The 19,336-nt window shown below is 37.4% G+C and overlaps 1 protein-coding gene across 2 annotated transcripts; it reads right to left on the bottom strand.

The window, feature by feature from the left end:
* Window positions 1-2,375: 2,375 nt before the first annotated feature.
* Window positions 2,376-9,041, bottom strand: TRANS11 (translocase 11). 2 transcript variants are annotated; one of them, XM_039037864.2, is made up of 8 exons: window positions 8,698-9,041; window positions 8,052-8,126; window positions 6,990-7,216; window positions 5,295-5,745; window positions 5,128-5,192; window positions 4,046-4,239; window positions 3,524-3,732; window positions 2,376-2,881 (listed from the first exon to the last, which is right to left on the bottom strand). In XM_039037864.2, exons 1-8 carry the CDS (start codon window positions 8,857-8,859, stop codon window positions 2,699-2,701), a joined length of 1,566 nt encoding a protein of 521 aa, XP_038893792.2. In that variant the 5' UTR covers window positions 8,860-9,041; the 3' UTR covers window positions 2,376-2,698. The 2 variants fall into 2 exon arrangements, with proteins under 2 accessions (XP_038893792.2, XP_038893793.2); XM_039037865.2 differs by lacking the exon at window positions 2,376-2,881 and adding an exon at window positions 2,978-3,356.
* Window positions 9,042-19,336: the final 10,295 nt, after the last annotated feature.

Here is a 19,336-nt window from a genome sequence, read left to right as displayed (position 1 = left end):
CCGAATTAAGCTAGGAAAAATAGCACTTTTATGGATTCAGACTAGGTACCTAATTTTCATATGTTGTTATTATCTAGTTGCATTGGATTATTATGCTTCAATCTTTTAATAAGCTATTAAATAGAGATTTATATGCAATCTCATATATAATTTGTATGTATAATTGGGAATGATAGATATGTGAATGAGGTTCAGACTTTCGTTGATACTATTTGAGAGATCCATGTGAGCGGCTCTATCCTTGGGTTTATGTAGGCAAATGACGGTATAACGAGGTTGCTCATGAATTAGCTTCTCATGCCCACTCATCATTTTGTTGTGTTGCTTAAAGACCACCTTCAATGGGATGATTATGCTATTCGTTCTGATTTCTCGTCTTTGATTTTTTTTTTTATTCATTTGTTGTACTAAAATAATCGAAAGAGTTTTGAGGCAACGAGAAATTTTGGGTATATCTTTCTTTATATCAATAAATCTTCTCGTTTCCCACCTTGAAGTAAAATTTTCCAAAATTATTTGTTCACCATACTCCTACTCTTTCAATTAAATAGCAGAAAAATTAAATCAACAGAGAGACCAATTACATCTTAAAATCAAAATCAACCTATTCAACAAATGCTGCAGATACGCATACTAATAACCCAACTCTTGTTAAGCAAATGATTTCTGTGACGTTCCAAATTTGTTCGTCATTTAACTTTAGCAATTTGTAGTAATTGAGAATATTTTGAATTTTCGAAGTTAAATTGAAATACTGTAAAAGGATAAGTCAATTCAAATTTTTGCTCAGAGAAGAATTTTGAAATTTAATTTTGATTAAAGGAAAATTTGGGATTTATGTCGGATTGTTTCACTATTAATTTAATTTGAAAAATTGAATTAAAATTTGGAGTTTCGAGTTCTTTTTGTATTTTCTGGAGAAGATAATTAAATTAAATCGATTAAGTGTGATAATTAGTTTAAAGTATTCTTCCCAAAAAGGATTTGGGGTTCTAAATCCAAAAAGGGTTTGGATATCTGGATTTTTTTTTTTGTAAGATTTATTTTCTTTGGATTTTTTAGTTTAATTTACCCATTTGGATTTTGGTTAAATTGGTAACCTCTCTTTGGTTTGAAATTTATATTCATGATTTGGGAATCTTAGGGACATCATACATCGAAGTAGAAACCATCACTTTTTAGCGAAAAATTGTTGAAGTTTGATAAGTTTTGGGTAAGTTCTGGTTGGTTATCCTTTGAATTTAGACCCAGGATTAATTTAAACCCTGGACTCATTATTTTAGGTCATAGTTGTTAAACTAAACTTATGATTAATGTCATAGGACCGATTAAAGTTTATCCAAGGGTTTTAAGAAGATTGTTTGCGTGGACTTTTTATAACCAATTTGAGGTAAGTGATACTATTACCGGTGCTTTCGTGTGAGGCACCCTAATTTAGATTTATCAAGTTACTTTTTGGAATCTGGAAGTTAGTTTTGAAAGTTGTGATACCTTCTTGTTGTATGGATATATTTTTTTATTGAGGAGTTTGAGCATGTCTGAGCCTATATGCTATGTTGTGTTATGAGCTGTAGGATTACTCATGAAATTTATGTATGTGATGCATGATTAGACTAGTAGTAGTGATATGTTGTCTCGTCTTGATGTATGTTTATTTACAGGGGACCGATGGGTCCAATTTCATGTTTGACGATATGCTTTCGGACCGCTAGACGTGTGAATCGACAGGTTCATGTTTCTGTTACTTTTCTATGTTTGACAGTGAGCCCTTAGGCCACTAGACATGCATGAACCGACAGGCTCACGATCATATTTCTTTCCCTGTGATTGACGGTGTGCCTCTGAGTCACTAGACATGTGAGTTGATGCGAGTAAGGTTATCCCCTTAGTTAGCCATTTAGAAACAACTTCATCATGCATGTCCCACTAACCCCAGACATTCACTGCATGTGAATGCACCACCTGATTCCGATAATGGGATCACTTACTGAGTATTTTATATTTATCCTATGTCTACATATTTTTTAGGTAAAGGGCAAGGATAGCCGAGCGACTAACAAGAGAAATCCGTGACAAGGCCAACGGGACTAGGAAACGCTTCCATATTTGAGTTCATAGGTCTTCTCATGCTTTACAATCTCTTTTCATGACTTTTTTTTTCTGGACCGAGTTTAGGTAATAGAGATTTTCTTTTCTAGTTAATATTTTTTTTCCTAAAACTTATGATTGAAGGGATACCCCAATTCAGATGATTGGAATCTTGGGTAGGGATTTGGTTAAATACAATATTTTTCTTTTTTTCTTTTTTTAAGACCGTCCAAATTTTCTTGTCTTCAATGTAAAAATTTATGCATGCATGTAGTAGACTCTACTAGTTGTCTTATAAAGTTGGGTCGTTACAATTTCATTTATTTGAAAAAAAATTAGAAAATCGGAGACATATAATTTGAATATTCTATCAATCAAGCAATTTCAGCAAATACTTATCAGACATGGACAAAACTCTCCTACTAGAAACATAGGCCACGGCGCCTCGCAACCCCCCAAAAAAACAAATAAAAACAACTTGTAGCATAACTACAAAATTGGGTGTTAATAGCGACCTAAGCATAGTTTATGTGCAGTTGGTTAAGACATACGTTCTCGGTAAAAGAACAAAGGTTTGATTCTTCCATTCCACATGTCGAAAGAGAAACAACTATGCTGAAATAAGGCCAATATAACCTGCAACCAGTGCCAATATGGAGGATACAGTATATGCCCCAGCAACGATGAATGGTTCTTTGATGCCACATAACTCCAAGTGATGATGAAATGGCACCATTTTAAACATGCGACGCCCAACTCCCTGGAACTTTTTTGTCATCTTGAAGTATACTACCTAAGATTTAAGTACTGTTAGATGTCAAATGGAAGTTCTTAGCACATATCTATCTATATATATACACACACATATATATATGTAACAAATTGCGACTTGATACCTCAAACAAGTAAACTATATTTATGTTTGTAAGATTTTGATATAAAATCTGAACTCTTAACTGCTATTCTTTATACTTGTATAATTGTCTTGTTGTTCGCAAAACAACTCGGTTTCCTTATAGTGACTCATTTCGAAATTCGGACAAGATCAGAAAGAGGAAGAACCAGTAAAAGTAGAACTTCATACGACAGAAAAATTTTGTGGGAGGGGGACTAGATAAACTTCTGGCTTATTTGTGGTGCACCCTCGCCAAAAATTTATTTAACTACACTCCTCTTGATGATCTTTCTTGTCTCAGTTTACAGTCAGCTCCTTGGCTATGGTTACGGGTGTGATTTTCTTATAAGTGAGAAGTTCCTCCCTTTGAATACTGTCAAATACAGGATAAGACTTTTTTCAAACGGCTCCCTTTGTCTACTTTTCATATGTTGCTAATGAAAGCTTTTCTTTCTTATTTAAGAAAAAGAATAGCTTATCTCTTATTGAACAAGCATACAGAATAGAAAATGGAACAAAAAGATAGAATACGAACCATACCTGCAAGATAACGGATGATGTTTCTAATACAAAAACTAGAGAAGAAATGAATAGTGGGAGAAACATTCCACTGCAGGAAGCCATTGCAGCTAATGCTCCACCGAGTGCAAAGGATCCAGTATCACCCATAAATACAGAGGCCTTAAATCGGTTGTGCAAAAGAAAACCAACACAAGCTCCGGACATTGATGCTCCAAATATGGAAAGGTCTGGTTTGAAATTTCCATACATCAGTATTCAGTCATATTGCAAAATGATAGATGTCTAGGACCGATTTGCAAATTCAGTTTCTTGCTTAAAAACGAAGTTGCAAAATATTACCAGACTGCATAATTTAATAACATAACAGAATTGTTTGCACATAGCTAGTCTCTCTCACTCTCTCTCCCCGGAAATAATGTTGAAAACATATCATCATAGTTTCTTTCCCCGGAAAGAAAGGAACCAAGAAAGAAAGAAAGAACGAAAAGGAAGGAAAAGAAAATCGAAAAACGAAAAAGAGCTCAAGACTGTAGTACTAACCAGAAGATATTGGAAGCACCGCAATAGCCATCCCAATGAAAGCCAAGGCCGCAGTCCCACCAGCTAGTCCATCAAGACCATCCGTCTGATTTATTCCATTCCCCATAGAGACAAAACAAAATGATGTCAACCACATATAGCATTTTCCAAGGAATACAAGGCCAAGAGGTGCCGGCATAGGGATCAACATTTTCCTGCATTTGAAATCAAAGGTTTTGTTCACTAAAAGTGCAACATTTTGTTTTTGGTAGAACAGAGAATGCCAAAATAAAGTTAACTCCAGAACTAAAAAATTTTCTAATCTAATGTTCCATGACCATTTATTAGGTACTTAATATTGCCAGAAGACTCTTCAGGTTGAAAGGCTTCCATTTTAGGATAGTCTATATGCTACATCCACATAACATATGCATTATTTGGTAATCTAATGACTATTAACATCAGTATGTGTGCGTGTCTCTACTCTGGATTGGTTCCTTGAAAATGCAAATTTTTTAGGTCCTGTTTGGTAACCATTTGGTTTTTTATTTTTGTTTTTCAAAATTAAGCCTATTTCACCCACATTTCTTACAATGATTTGCATCCTTCCTAAGTACAATGATTGAAGTCTTAGCCAAATTCCAAAAACATAAACAACTTTTTGAAAGCTACTTTATTTTAGTTCTCAAAATTTAACTTGGTTTTTTAAATCATTGGGTAAAAGTAGATAACTAAGGAAGAAATTTGGAGGTGAAAGTAGTATCTACTTTTCACCAAAAACAAAAACAACAGATTAGAAGTTATAGATACTATTTCCACCTCCAAATTTCATCTTGGAGCCAAAAAGAAAACAAATAACAAAATGGTTGCATCTTGGAGCAACCATTTGACTTAATTTTTTTTAGTTCTCAAAATTTGACTTAATTTTCAAAAACAAAAACAAATAAAAAAATTGTTACCAAATGAGGCATTAGTCATTTTCCAAGGTCAGGTACATTCATGATACACACCGAGTTAATTTCTCTTAGAGGTTTATTACTGCGAGTATAGATATGTGAGTTACCATCATAAAAGGGTGGTCAGATTAATACAAGAAAGTATACATGCTGTAAGGAGATGATATACTTGCATCTTGGAGCCAAAAAGAAAACCAGATTCCAACAGCTACCTGTAAAAGAACAACAGAAGAGAAATTATTCAGACTGTAAAAACCCACCTAGTTCCGCGGGGGGGGGGGTGGTGGTGGGTGGGGTGATATTACAAGCCTCACCTGCAACAAAAGTTTGATCCAGGCAGATAACCCATACTTCTGACTCTTGACTAGGCTTAAGATATCGTCTACCAGCCCAATGGCAAAAAATGCTAAAGTTGCCACTGATGCTCCAGAAACTTCAGCGGAAGAAAAACTAGCAAAGTATTTAGCAACAGCTATACCAATTGGCACAAAAAACAATCCACCCATAGTAGGCGTCTTTCTCTTTAATGCGTGTCTAACAGGTCTTTCTTGCCTTGTAATTTGGTAAGCCTTAAGTTGATAGAGCAGTGGAACACATAAATAGCCTGCACAAGAGGCTAAACAGGCGGATGTCAGAAAAGGGCCAGTCAAGTGAAATGGTCCTAAAGGGAGTCGAACAGTTCGCCATGCACACCAGTCCACATAGAGAAGAAGGATCATCAAGAAAGCCATCAGCCCGGTATTTGTAAAAAGTCCGTGCCTGATCCTGAACACAGCCACAAGGTCAAACCAGAAAAAGTGCATGTTACTCACGAGATATGCTATCCACAGATTGTAACCCTTTAGATAGAAATTATTGATAAATCGTGCAAATAAACTGAAACAGGAGAGTGAGCACAGAGAAAAAGAGTAAATGCTAAAAACAGCTAAAACATTATATAACCAAACATATAAGATAGATATATATAGTTCAGGGCCGTCAGCCATTATTCTCTTTAACTTCATCATAAATACTGCAACCCCAAGAGAAGAATCTAGATCAGAATTTTGGCCTTTTTCAATCGTGGGCCTTCCAAAACATACTGCAAAATTTGGGGGGATGATCTCATTCTCGGCAACCCAATAATCAGACAGAGATTTGCATGAAAAACTTCCAAGGTTTTTCCAACAACCAATTTCAAGCATCCCGAGGAACTGGAGAAGCTAGAATCTATCACCTAATCCATAAGGAGTGTTAAGTCCATACTGTTTAACTTTCTTTAAAATTGAACCATCTGACCACCCTAATCATCCAACACGCTTGCACACTCCTAATGGAATGGATCACAAGAAGATGTATATATGCAAACTTAAAAAACCTTTCTTAGTTGAAGCTTTGAATCCCTCAAGATATCAACACTACATGGTTTTTTGGTTGGCTATTGGCAATAGAAAGATGGCCTTTATGATTTAGACCCAACAAGGACAATCAAAATTTGAAGTAATGTTATGTCGTCAAAAGTGAATTAATTGTTATAAGAACAATAGATAAAAGAAGAAAACAACTACTTAGTGATGTCTTATACTGATAAACAACAACCAAAACAAAAAAGAACAACCAAAGGCGAAGGAGAAAGCACAAAGCGACCATACTGTCCTACAACAATTAGTCTTAACTAGCAATTACATGAAGATTGCGATTATGACACCAGAGGAGCAAATTGACATTCGATGAGACAAGATAAAAATAGCGCCTAGAATTAAAGATAAAATTATGGGGCTTAAATGAAAACTGTTAACTATTGTCAAGCACCTAGAATTAAAGACAAATGAATAGCAAGTATTCATTGCCCGTGTAGGAAAACAAGATGAGTAGATTAAATGGCATGTACTGAAAAGACGAATTTCACAAATGTGTATGTTTCGCTGTTTCTTCATTAATTATAAACTAATAAAATTATAAACAAATACATGAAGAAGAGTAAACCTCTAAAACCATTTCATCAAAGTAAACAACTAATGATTCCTCACTTGTGTTTATGACGTCCTCTACTAAGCATTGCCATCCGGTGAGCAGTGACTGTCAATGCATCATTGTGTTGCACAGATACAGTAGGCAAATCAACATCTGAAACTGGATTTAGTATGATGTCTGGATCGCTGTCTTCACCATCACTGGATGGAAGCCCAAATCCAGTAGCAGTCCCCTCATTGTCACTGAAGTGGTCAAGCGAGGGTATACCAAAATCAAATGAATCCTAAAGAAAGTTACATGATATTACTATATTAGTATAATGTGATAGACCCCGTTCATTAGACGGTATATGAGAAAACGAAAGAGAGGAGAGGAAGTAAATGTAAATAATGATGAGAGGGAAAACGGTTAATTATGGGGAGTGAAATAGAATTATGTGGGCCCTTTGGAAGATTCGGTTTGTTACAAATTAAGCTATTTAGTAAATCTGTGGAGGAGTATTTTCATCTTTTTGCATTGTATTGAGTTGTAGCTCTCAGAGCATTTGAAGGGAGTAGGCCTCGCATTTTGGCCTAAAGAGTAAATAGATCGTCCGAGTTCTATCATAATGATGTTAAATCATTTCATTCACAAAAAGAACCTATTTTCTTTCTCAAATTTTCAGTGACATCAATTCAAATGTAAGAAGCCTAGCCATCTATACAGGACTAGTACGGCCCTGTTTAGACAACATTTTCAAAATATTTATTTTCGAAGAACAGCATAGGGAGCTTTACTTAAACAACAGGTATCTAGTTCCTCTAAGAGAACAAAGCATCTGCTAAAGATAAAATGAATGTTGTTCTGTTGCGGGCATGGAATAATCCGTCAACCAATTCCTTCATCTCATTTGCGCTGAGTTTGACTATTCACACAACAATTGCAGTTTCAAGGAGGAAGGATTTTATATTCATTCCCTTATTTCTAAAAAAACATAATTACCAGCATGGCTTTCAAAAATGATGCCCAATAAGTTATAAGTTATCACTATTATGTTGACCATAGAACCTCATATCAACATGTGCAACACTTAATCATCCTGATAAAATTTAATCAAACACGATAACATATGAACATACCTGATCGAAGGCACTAACTTCAGTCACCCTACGTGGTTGATGGTATCGAGTGTTATGAACCTTCGACACTCTTAGCTGCACGTAAGAAGCAAAATTAAAAATCTAAGTATCTGACCAAACATTTGCTCAAACTAACTGATGTTGATAACAACTTCTTTTTTTTTTAATAAGAAATGAAAATTTGCATTTAGAAACAACAAAAGCATATATACCCACAGCAAGATTAAAAAAACAACAAATGGTGCTAATTATGATTGTTCTGTTTAAAATTATGATTTTCTTCCATCCGCAACCGAACTTCAGAAGTCTGTCTGTTTTGCTTGAGTTGACTATTTCTTGTTAAAATACCGGTATAATTCATTTACGATATCCTATTATTTAGTATCAGCTTAAGTTTCTTGGTTGATTGTTTCCCTTATATTCGCAATTAGGCTTCTCAGTTCCTAAGCTTTTGGCTGATGGTTCATTTAACATATTTGGCTGATGGTTCATTTAACATATACTATTTCATCTCATTCCCCTCCCCTTCTGCTTCTAATAACTAACTAGAGCCGTCTGATTCACCGAATAAGAATAGCAAACAAGGATTGATCAAATAGCAAACAGATTACAACTCGCAGGAAATGATCAAAAGTGCAAAACTCACCTTGACGCCGTAATACGAATCTGCATTGAAACACGTCATCGAAGAATTGATGAAATTCCTTTTATGGACGGGTTTGGCGAACCGCGGCGGCCATCGGAAGAGCCTTGAACGACGGTGGTGATTGTGAAGACGGAGATTCAAAGTCTGAGAATAAGAGAGCATCGTTACAAACGAGAGAGGCAATGAGACGAAGCATCAGATCTGCGACTTGAAAAAGTAGGGGAAAAGAACAAAGCCATGGTGGTGGTTTGAATTCAAAGCATTTTGGAGGTTCCTATGCAGCCATGGTCGCTCACAGAAATTAACTTCCACGCGCCAGGAGGCGCGTCGAGAAAAATGTGGCTAAGAACAGTAAACATGAAAGAAGGCAACCTAAAAGGAGTTTGAGATGCTGCTGCGAAAATGAAAGAAAAGAACATGGCAAATGTGCGCTTATTTTTTTCTTTAGATTCCTGCGTTACATCCGATGTGACTCATAACTGCCAACGTGTCGACCGATGTTGTATTTTTGTCTTTTTAATTTATTTATAGGCTAAATTATGAAAATACACCCTAAGTTGTCCAAGATAAAAGGGAAAAACTTGGGTGTAATGAGGAGCACTCATCTCTCGTGTATTCTAAATTGCACTCAACGAGAATATGGTGATTATGTGCGGTCTAACTATTTTTTTTTCATTTTAGTACGATAACAATCGTAGATCCCAACCATAAACATCATTGTCGCTAACACATCTTGATGTGGATTAAATTATATTACACTTTGGCACACAGATAATTTAATATAGGATTGTTATAATTACTCTTCAATTTTTAATTTGATTGATCACTCTATAAACTATGTAATTTGTTACAATTACATCTCTAGATTTTAACTCTATAGTTTGTTAATGGTCACTTGTTAAAAATTAGTAGAAACTTAGTTTGCAGGTAATTAAAATAATTTCATTTTTTAATTTATGTTAGTCGGTTAAATAAGAGGATGGTGGCCAATGGCTTAGCCTGGATTTTTTTTAGGAGAGATAGAAGTGGTTATAGAAACTTAACCTTTTTTTCCATTTGATAAAACAAATTTAAACTAATCGGTTAAAATCACTGTTTAAAAAACACATAATTTTCCGTCTATTTTAAAAGTAGTATCCTACTAGCTTTTAGATTCTATTAAATATGGTAGAGTTTTTAATGAATATTTAGTTTTCAATTTTATACTTTAGAAATAAGATTTATTTTATATATCTATCTATTTCTCACCTAACCATATCTATTTCCTAATTTTCATGAGTTGAATACATCAATTTTTTTTAAAAAAAAAAAGGTATATCATATTGATTTTTTTAAATAAAACTATCCCCTTAATATTTAAAAATCAATCTGTAACCAATAAAATATATCTGTTGAACGAAAAATTTTGGCGAATCACGAGTTGCCACATCATCAATGAAAGCTCAAGCCTATTAAAAAAATTATAAGTTGGATTGGATCGAATAATTAAAGTCGCTCGGACCCAACCCAATTCAAACCCATCGTGAAATTTTGGATTAAAATTAAAGATTAAGCTCAAGCCCAGTATTTCGGTCCAACAACAAATTGTTAGGGTTGATGCCCTAAAGTCTCGTGTCCTGTAGTTTGTAAACAGTTTGTACGAACGCTTGTATTGTATAATATATGATATTTACTTCACATCTTGTTTTTTGCTCAGTTATGTGTTTTATTGCTTTACCACAAACCAATAAACATAAAATCACCAGTTATTTGTATGTAACTTAAGCATGTATGTGGTGACATACAAGTGAATCATGTCTTGAGTGATAACCAAAATGGTCTGTAGTATATGGATATAGGAAGGAAACCTTATCCTGGTAACACTACGGATGCGGCCCGCTTTGTGGAATGGTCACAAGTGTTGTGACTTGTCACAGATGGTCTGATCCTGATCATTCGTGTTGGGGACATGCGAGCGGGGGCGTCCTATACAAATAGTTTGTATAAAATCTGACCTCGAAGTGTTAACGTCTCGTTATATAACACCGTTCATGACAGAGACTTCACTTCACTAGGATGACTATAGGTAACATGACCTTAATCCTGAGTGAGTTGGGAACTCCTGTCATTGAGGGCGGTCCTTTGATCTGTATGGGTGCGAGTGGCCAGGTCTTCAATTCAAACCTACCATTTTGGGGATTCGTCTGATTTAGGAGCTAGGAACTCAGCTACACAAGATGGAATTCACTCCTTCCTCGAGGAAGGGGTAAGTAGATAGATAGCTCCCTTAAAAGCTGATTTCGAGGCTTGAACAATGTGGCGCCACACACCTTCTCTTGGCCTAAGAGGTCTTCACACATAGTTGGACTATGTTGTATTGTTCATTAAAGGAATCAGTGGTACTTAAGGAGTGAGATGTAACTACAAGAGGAAAATGATAATTTGGCCCAGCTGTACTTACGAGCATCTGTGAAGGGTCATCATACTCATGATTGGTTATATCCGAGGGACACAGAAATATATCTGTGGTTGTTGGTTTTTAGTGGAATGTCTGACAGTTAACAGATGGTGGATCTCGTGGCTAAAGAGTTTAGTTAGCTATTCACGGACCGTTGGAGCTTTGAGCCACAGGTTCATTAGGTCCCCTGGATAGCTTGGATAAAGTCGATAATTAGTGTTTGGGTTAATTTGAAATGTTCAAATTGACAAGAGGAAGTTCGATTATATATGATATAATTGGATTGGTTAATTATGTATGATATAATTGGCTAAATGTATGAGACACATTGTTTTAGAGGAAATTAGATGTAAATATGATTTATATCAAGTAGAGGAGAAATTACTATAGTAGATATGTGATATCAAACTATACGTTAAAAATATAATATGATTATATTTATTAATATTTTAATTGGTTAATTATATGATAGTTAACCCAAAATCACGTTCGGACGTGCGTTAGTGAGAACTGCGTCGGTTATTGTAACCGATGAATTAAAATGAAATTTGTTTCATTTTGAATTGTTCGTCTGGAAAAAGATCGAAGGAGCACATTATGTGAAAAGTAATCGATCGCTTAAAATTGAGAGCCTATACAATAGTCGCTCAGCGCCTAAATGATCGTCTACCTAGTGCCTAAACGATCGCACACTAAGTCCTAAACGGTCAGTCAGCTTACCTAAACGATCGTATAGTGTGTCGTGTTTGCTAAACGACCGCCTTCTATTTTCTAAACGATCGTTCAGTAAAATCTGCACGATCGTGTAGTTTCTCCTAAACAATAAGCATCTTGCTATACGATAGCTTCTTATTCCCTCCCACTTGCTTATCTCCTACACGATCTGTTCTTCCCCCTAACTCTACTAAATTCACCAAAGATCACGCTTTGGGTTCTCACTCCGAGAATACCTGAGGCTCTTTTCTGGTGGTTCGTCCCTGTGACGTTCGTGTTTGTGCGGTTATTCATGTTGCTGTAGTCGATGCTTCTGCTGGGCGTTGGTTGATTGGGTAGAGGTCATTCGCTGCATTAAGTTCCAAAGTTTGAATACCGTCTTTAACTGGTATGTGAACTCTCTCCCTTGTTATTTTTTTGTTCAAAGCATGTCATTAATTGACTGGTTGATTGCATAACTGTGCATTTGAACATATTTGATGTATTTCAGTCATCGTGAAATTAGAGCAATCCGAACGCGTTCATGGAACACTTCGTTAAGAGATCCTTCAATTGGTATCAGAGTCAGGTTCTGATACTCCGATTTCATATATTGCAACGAAATGACATTTACGTTCTTGATGGGTGCATTTCTACACTATTTAATGGTTAAATTGCTGTGGATGTGCGGATTAATGGATGTTTTCGTGGATGGTAGCCTCGGTTTGATTTATTTCTTTTACATTTCAGTTGTTTGTAAAGACCCTTGCATTTTTTGGGCATTAATAATCGTTATCGAGTCTGTATTCAAAGTCTGTTTGAAGTTTTGGGTCATTCGAAGAAGAAGATCGGAGCAAGCGTTGCGGTTCTTCGAGGAATGAGGCGATTAAGGGTCGATCGCATCGTACAAACAATGGAGTACGCAATCGTTGTTGATTGCATCGGTTAAACGATGGAAAATGCGATCAAGGGTTGATCACATCATATTGACGATCAGGTACGCGATCACAGAGTATCGGATCGTGTAAACGATGGGATGCTCGCGTATCATTTAACGCGTGCACGCACTGGACGATCATTTAGGTCATTAAGCTTCATCTCTTAGTAACTGACTAAACGATCACTTAGTAACGTAAGGTAAATCGTTTATCTATCGCCGCGTTAAGCGATCGCATAGACGATTAGGCTTCACAGCCTCGTTGTCGTCTACGCGATCGTTTAATTTTGCTTCTATCGTCTAATGCGCATTGAACGATCATCTACCTACGACGTTTACTACACGATGGAGTCCTCCTGGCGGTTCAAGACCTGGTTCACTTGTGAACCGGTTTGCTTAATGAAAATTGTAATAGATAGGGTTATTTCATTTCAGTTTTTTTTTGTAAAGGCTCATCCCAGTCCATTAATCTTTTATTTATTACATGCATTGTATGTTTTTTATATGTCATATGGTATACACATATAGTAAATCTCACCTTAGATGATGCAATGTTCATGCATCATCTCTTTATTGTAATGGTTATAATTTAGAGAAATATAATTTAATTATGTAAGAGCATGCTCATGCATCATATAATATAAGAGTTATATTTATACATGCATAAAAAGCATTGACATGCATCATCTTTATATTATAATTGTTATAATATAAGGGTGAATGATAGCATGTTTGCTTGGTTGTTACGCGTTATATAAAAGTTATATATAGTAATGACCGAAAATTGCATGAAGCATGACACATAGGTTACTTTATAATTGTTATAAACACCTCGTTGTGCGCAATATTTTTAGTTGTTTCTTTTTAAAAGTTAAAGAGAAAATAGAACTAAAAGAAATAAAAAGGACATGCATACTCACTTAGGATTAGTTCATGGTTTTAAAGTGTTTAAAACTTGGATAACATAGATCTAAGATCACAATTCTAATATGATTAGCAACCCTAAGGCTTTAATCTTTTAATCAATTTAATAGGATTAAATTGGCTGATAAAAGGTTAAAGTGTAGTAAATTTATCTATAAAGGACCTTTTGTCTAAGGCGGGTTCTGTCTAGACTAGGGTATTTAAGTTGACGGAAATGTAACATTCCTACCTGGGAACTTACCTGAAAAGGTGAATTATATAGATTTGATGCATGCATGCAAGTTAAGAACAGTCCATTAAAGTGTTTAAATGTGACTACTTGAACTTGTTCATATTTCATAGACAAACGTTGTTTATGAACAGAGTTAAAAAAGACGACTTAGACTAAAATCAGTAGCTGGATTGTCTAGGTTAATGAACCCTAGGTAGAACATTCAGTGGGAGGTACTTGAGCATAAGATGCTTCACTTAAACCTTTCACATTTCTCCTAAATAGTCCACACCGTGAGATCTACCCTCGGCCTCATGGCACCTTTGGCGTGTCCCCCTAACGGATGGTGTTTGGGTAGGTTAATATCAAGGTAGATGGAGAGAGTGTTCATAGTAAGTGGGAGCAGGAAGTGCGACAACATATCCATCAGTCTCCCTTGTTAGGTTAAATAAAGTTACTGCGCATCACCTTGAGGCACCCTGGGAATGTCCCCCTAAAGGATGGCAGTTTTGCGCATTTCTTTATTTAATCTCCTGTAAGAGGATAAGAACTTAGTCTCTTGTCCTAATCTGCTTCTTCCCTACGGTGGGCTCATTAGAGCGGGACTCTGGTACCGAAAGCGAGGGGTCACACTTACACGGAATTGTTAAAGGTTATCATTTCTGGACCGAAAAATGATGGCTGTTAGGTTCAGTTTCAAGAGTTGGTTCTGCCTAATGGTTGAGCATGTCTCATCCCAACGAAGGGACAACTGATCACTCCATCGGTGACGTTTTTCCTGCCTCACTGGGTATCATTGCAAAATATAAGTCTATATCTTCAGGTACTTGAAACTGTTTTGCAAAACTAATTGGTTTAAAAGTGGTTTAGCAAAATCTAATAAAATTTTGTTTGTATTTTCAGCAACGTTTTCAAAATAGCAACAGCCACGTTGGCATTACGATGGAGAAGGGCGAATGAGAAGGCTTGAGCCTACATCTTGGCAAGTCTTTCTGAAGTCTTGGCCAAGAAACATGAGCCTATGGTCTTAGCACGTGAGATCATGGAGTCCCTGCGGGGGATGTTTGGACAACCATCTAAACTGCTTAAGCATGAGATTCTTAAATACATATTCAACTCAAAAATGGAAGAAGGCGCCTCTGTTCGTGAACATGTGCTTAACATGATGGTCCACTTTAATGTGGTGGAGTTGAATGGGTCTACCATCAATGAGGGCAGCCAGACTAGCATAATCCTGCATTCTTTGCCCGAGAGCTTCCTGTACTTTAGCAATGTGATTTTTAACAAAGTGAAATATAACCTTACAACTCTCCACAACGAGTTGCAGATCTACCAATCTTTACTGAAAAGTAAGGAGAGGAACAAGGGTGAGGTAAATGTTGCTTCATCCTCCAGGACGTTCCATAGAGGTTCGACCTCATGAACGAAGTCTGCACCTTCTACTTCTAACTCTGGAAAGGGGAAGAAAAAGAAGGGTGGTAAGGGAAAAAGGAAGGCACCTGCTAACCCACCACCTATTGCCCCAAGGAGGCGTCCACAGGATTCTAAAGGAACGTGTTTCCACTGCAACTAAGATGGACACTAGAAGAGGAACTATCCTTGGTATCTGAAAGAGAAGAAAGCAGCCAAGGCTAAGGCCAAGGCCGATAAAGGTAAATGTGATTTACTTGTTCTTGAAACTTGTTTAGTGGAGAATGTTGATTCTGCTTAGATAATTGATTCGGGCGCCACTAACCATGTTTGTTCTTTTTTTCAGGGGATTAGATCTTGGCGACAGCTGGAGGCCGGTGAGATGACGATGTGAGTAGGCACCAGACACGTTGTCTCAGCTGCGACAGTGGGAGGACTCCAGTTAGCTTTACAGAATAGGTTTCTTATTTTAAATGATGTATATATTGTTCCTGAACTAAAAAGGAACCTCATTTCTATAAAGTGTTTATTGCAATGTAAATATATACTATCTCTTTTAATGTGGATAAAGCGTTTATTCATAAAGATGGTGTTTTTATTTGCACAGTAAATATGGAATTGAATTTATATGTGCAAAGGCCGTTAGCCATTAATTCCCTCCATAATAATGAATTGTTTAGAACTGTCGTAACTCAATCAAAACGTCAACGAATTGCTCCAAAAGAAAATGCCCAACTTTGGCATCTTTGTTTAGGGCACATCAATCTCAATAGAATTGAGAGATTGATGAAGAATGGACTTTTAAGTGTGTTAAAAGAAAACTCTTTACTAGTGTGCGAATCTTGCCTTGAGGGTAAGATGACTAAACAACCTTTTACAGGAAAAGGTTATAGAGCCAATGAGCCTTTTCAGTTAATACATTCTGACCTTTGTGGTTCTATGAATGTGTGAGCCCGAAGTGGCTATGAGTATGATGATTACTCAGGGTACGGGTATGTTTATCTTATGCAACAGAAGTCTGAATCCTTTGAAAAGTTCAAAGAGTTCAAGACTGAAGTTGAAAATGCATTGGATAAACGGATTAAAACACTTCGATCGGATTGAGGTGGAGAATTTTTGGACTTGGCATTCCAGGACTATCTGATAAAACATGGAATCGTTTCTCAACTCTCAGCGTCGGGTACACCTCAGCAGAATGGTGTAGCGGAGAGGAGAAATAGGACCTTGTTAGACATGGTTCGCTTGATGATGAGTTACGCTTCCTTACCGGACTCGTTTTGGGGTTTCGCAGTGGAGACTACGGTATACATATTCACTGTGTCCCTCAAAAAATGTTGCAAGAACACCTCTGGAGTTGTGGAACGGGCGTAAAGCTAGTTTACGTCACTTCCCCATTTGAAGTTGCTCTACACATGTGCTTGAGGCTAATCCTAAGAAATTGGAACCATGGTCGAGGTTATGTCTCTTTGTAGGCTACCCCAAAGGTACACGAGGGGGTTATTTTTATGATCCGACAAAAAATTGGGTGTTTGTTTCAACAAACGCTATTTTCCTGGAGGAGGATCATATAAAGGAGCACAATACATGAAACAAAGTCGTGTTACGTGAGCTTTTCAATGAAACTACTAAAACTTCAACAAGAGTTGTTGAAGAGTCAACTACATCAGCAAGAGTTGTTGATGGGAGTTCATCCAATAGGTCGGTTCCACCTCAAAAGTTTAGGGAACCTCGACGTAGTGGGAGGGTTGCGAACCCACTCGTTTGCTATCTGGGTTTCACGGAAATCCTTGCTATGGTAGCAGATGGTGACGTTGAGGATCCGTTGTCTTATAAGAAGGCAATGGAGGATGTTGACCAGGATGAATGGGTTAAGTCCATGAATCTCGAGATGGAGTCGATGTACTTCAACTCAGTATGGGATCTTGTATCAGCCTGATGGGGTAAGACCTATAGGTTGTAAATGGATCTACAAGCGCAAGTGGGGTGCTGATGGGAAGGTACAGACCTTCAAGTCTCGACTTATGGCAAAAGGTTATACCTAGGTAGAGGGAATCGACTATGAGGAGACTTTCTCGCCTGTTGACATGTTAAAGTCGATCCGCATCCTCCTGCCCATTGCAGCTTATTATAATTATGAGATCTGGCAAATGGACGTCAAGACGGCCTTTCTAAATGGCAATCTTGAGGAGACCATTTACATGGTGCAACCCGAGGGATTCATAGCCCAAGGTCAAGAGCAAAAGCTTTGCAAACTGAATTGGTCCATTTATGAACTGAAATAGGCGTCTCGATCTTGGAACATACGGTTTGATACTACGATCAAGTCGTATGGTTTTGACCAAAACGTTGATGAACCTTGTGTTTACAAGAAGATCATCAATGCTTCAGTAGTCTTCTTAGTGTTGTACGTAAACGATATCCTATTCATTGGGAATGATGTAGGTCTACTGACCGCAGTTAAGAACTGGTTAGTGACCTAATTCCAAATGAAATATTTGGGAGAGGCTCAGTTTATTTTAGGTATACAGATCTTTTGAGATCGTAAGAACAAAGTGTTAGTACTGTCTTTGGCATCGTACATTGACAAGATGTTGCTCAAGTACTCGATGCAGGACTCCAAGAGGGATCTACTGTCGTTCAGGCATGGAGTCACTTTGTCTAAAGACATGTGTCCTAAGACGCCTCAAGAGGTTGAGGAGATGAGATGGGTTTCATATGCGTCTGCCCCTGGCAGTTTGATGTATGTGATGCTCTTTACTCGTTCAGACATCTGCTACGCTGTAGGCATAGTCAGTAGGTATCAGTCTAACCCAGGCCAGGGTCATTGAACCGCAGTGAAGAACATCCTCAAGTATCTTCGGAGAACAGATTCTGACTTTCAGACTGATAAGGACTCTCGCAAGTCCACATCAGATTCAGCCTTTATTCTTAATGGAGGCTGTAGTGAGGCGAAGCACTAAGCAGGGGTGTATCGCCGACTCCACTATGGAGGCGGAGTATGTAGCAACTTGTGAAGCTGCTAAGGAGGCCGTCTGGCTCAGGAAGTTCTTGACAGAACTGAAAGTTGTTCTAGATATGTCTAGACCCATTACCCTATATTGTGATAATAGTGGGGCAGTGGCGAACTCCAAGAAGCCGAGGAGTCACAGGCGCAACAAACACATAGAGCGGAAGTATCATCTAATCCGCGAGATCGTGCATCGAAGGGACGTGATCTTCACGAAGATCACTTTAGAGCATAATGTTGCTGACCCGTTTACGAAGGCTTTCACGGCTATAGTATTTGAGGGTCACCTACGGAGCATGGGTCTACAGGATCGCCCGCGGCTAGACTAGGGTAAGTTGGAGATTTTTTTGTACTGGGCTTTTATGCCCTAGTTTATTGTTTTGTACTAATTTATTGTACACTCCACTTCGCTTTAGGACAAGTGGGAGATTGTTGAGGTTAATGCCCTAAAGTCTCGTGTCCTGTAATTTGTAAACAGTTTGTACGAACGCTTGTGTTGTATAATATATGATATTTACTTCGCATCTTGTATTTTGCTCAGTTGCTTGTTTTATTTGCTTTACCACAGACCAATAAATATAAAATCCCTAGTTATCTGCATGTGACTTAAGCATATATGTGGTGACATACAAGTGGATAATGTCTTGAATGATACCCAAAATGATCTGTAGAATATGGATATAGGAGGGAAACTTTATCCTGGTAACGCTATAGATGCGGCCTGCTTTGTGGAATTGTCACAAGTGTTGTAACTTGTCACAGATGGTCTGATCCTGATCATTCGTGTTGGGGACATGCGAGCGAGGGTGTCCTCTACAAAGAGTTTGTATAAGATCTGACCACGAAGTGTTAACGTCTCGTTATATAACACCGTTCATGACAGAGACTTCATTTCACTAGGATGACCATAGGTAACATGACCTCAATCTTGAGTGAGTAGAGAACTACTGCCATTGAGGGCGGTCCTTTGATCTGTATAGGTGCGAGTGTCCAGGTCACCGGTTCAAACCTACCATTTTA

Source organism: Benincasa hispida, chromosome 8, assembly GCF_027475165.1.
Source record: "Benincasa hispida cultivar pf3 chromosome 8, pf3_genome.v1.1, whole genome shotgun sequence".
Taxonomy (NCBI): Eukaryota; Viridiplantae; Streptophyta; class Magnoliopsida; order Cucurbitales; family Cucurbitaceae; genus Benincasa; species Benincasa hispida.
Note: the sequence above shows the minus strand (reverse complement) of the source record. Positions and strands in the feature narration are given on the sequence as shown.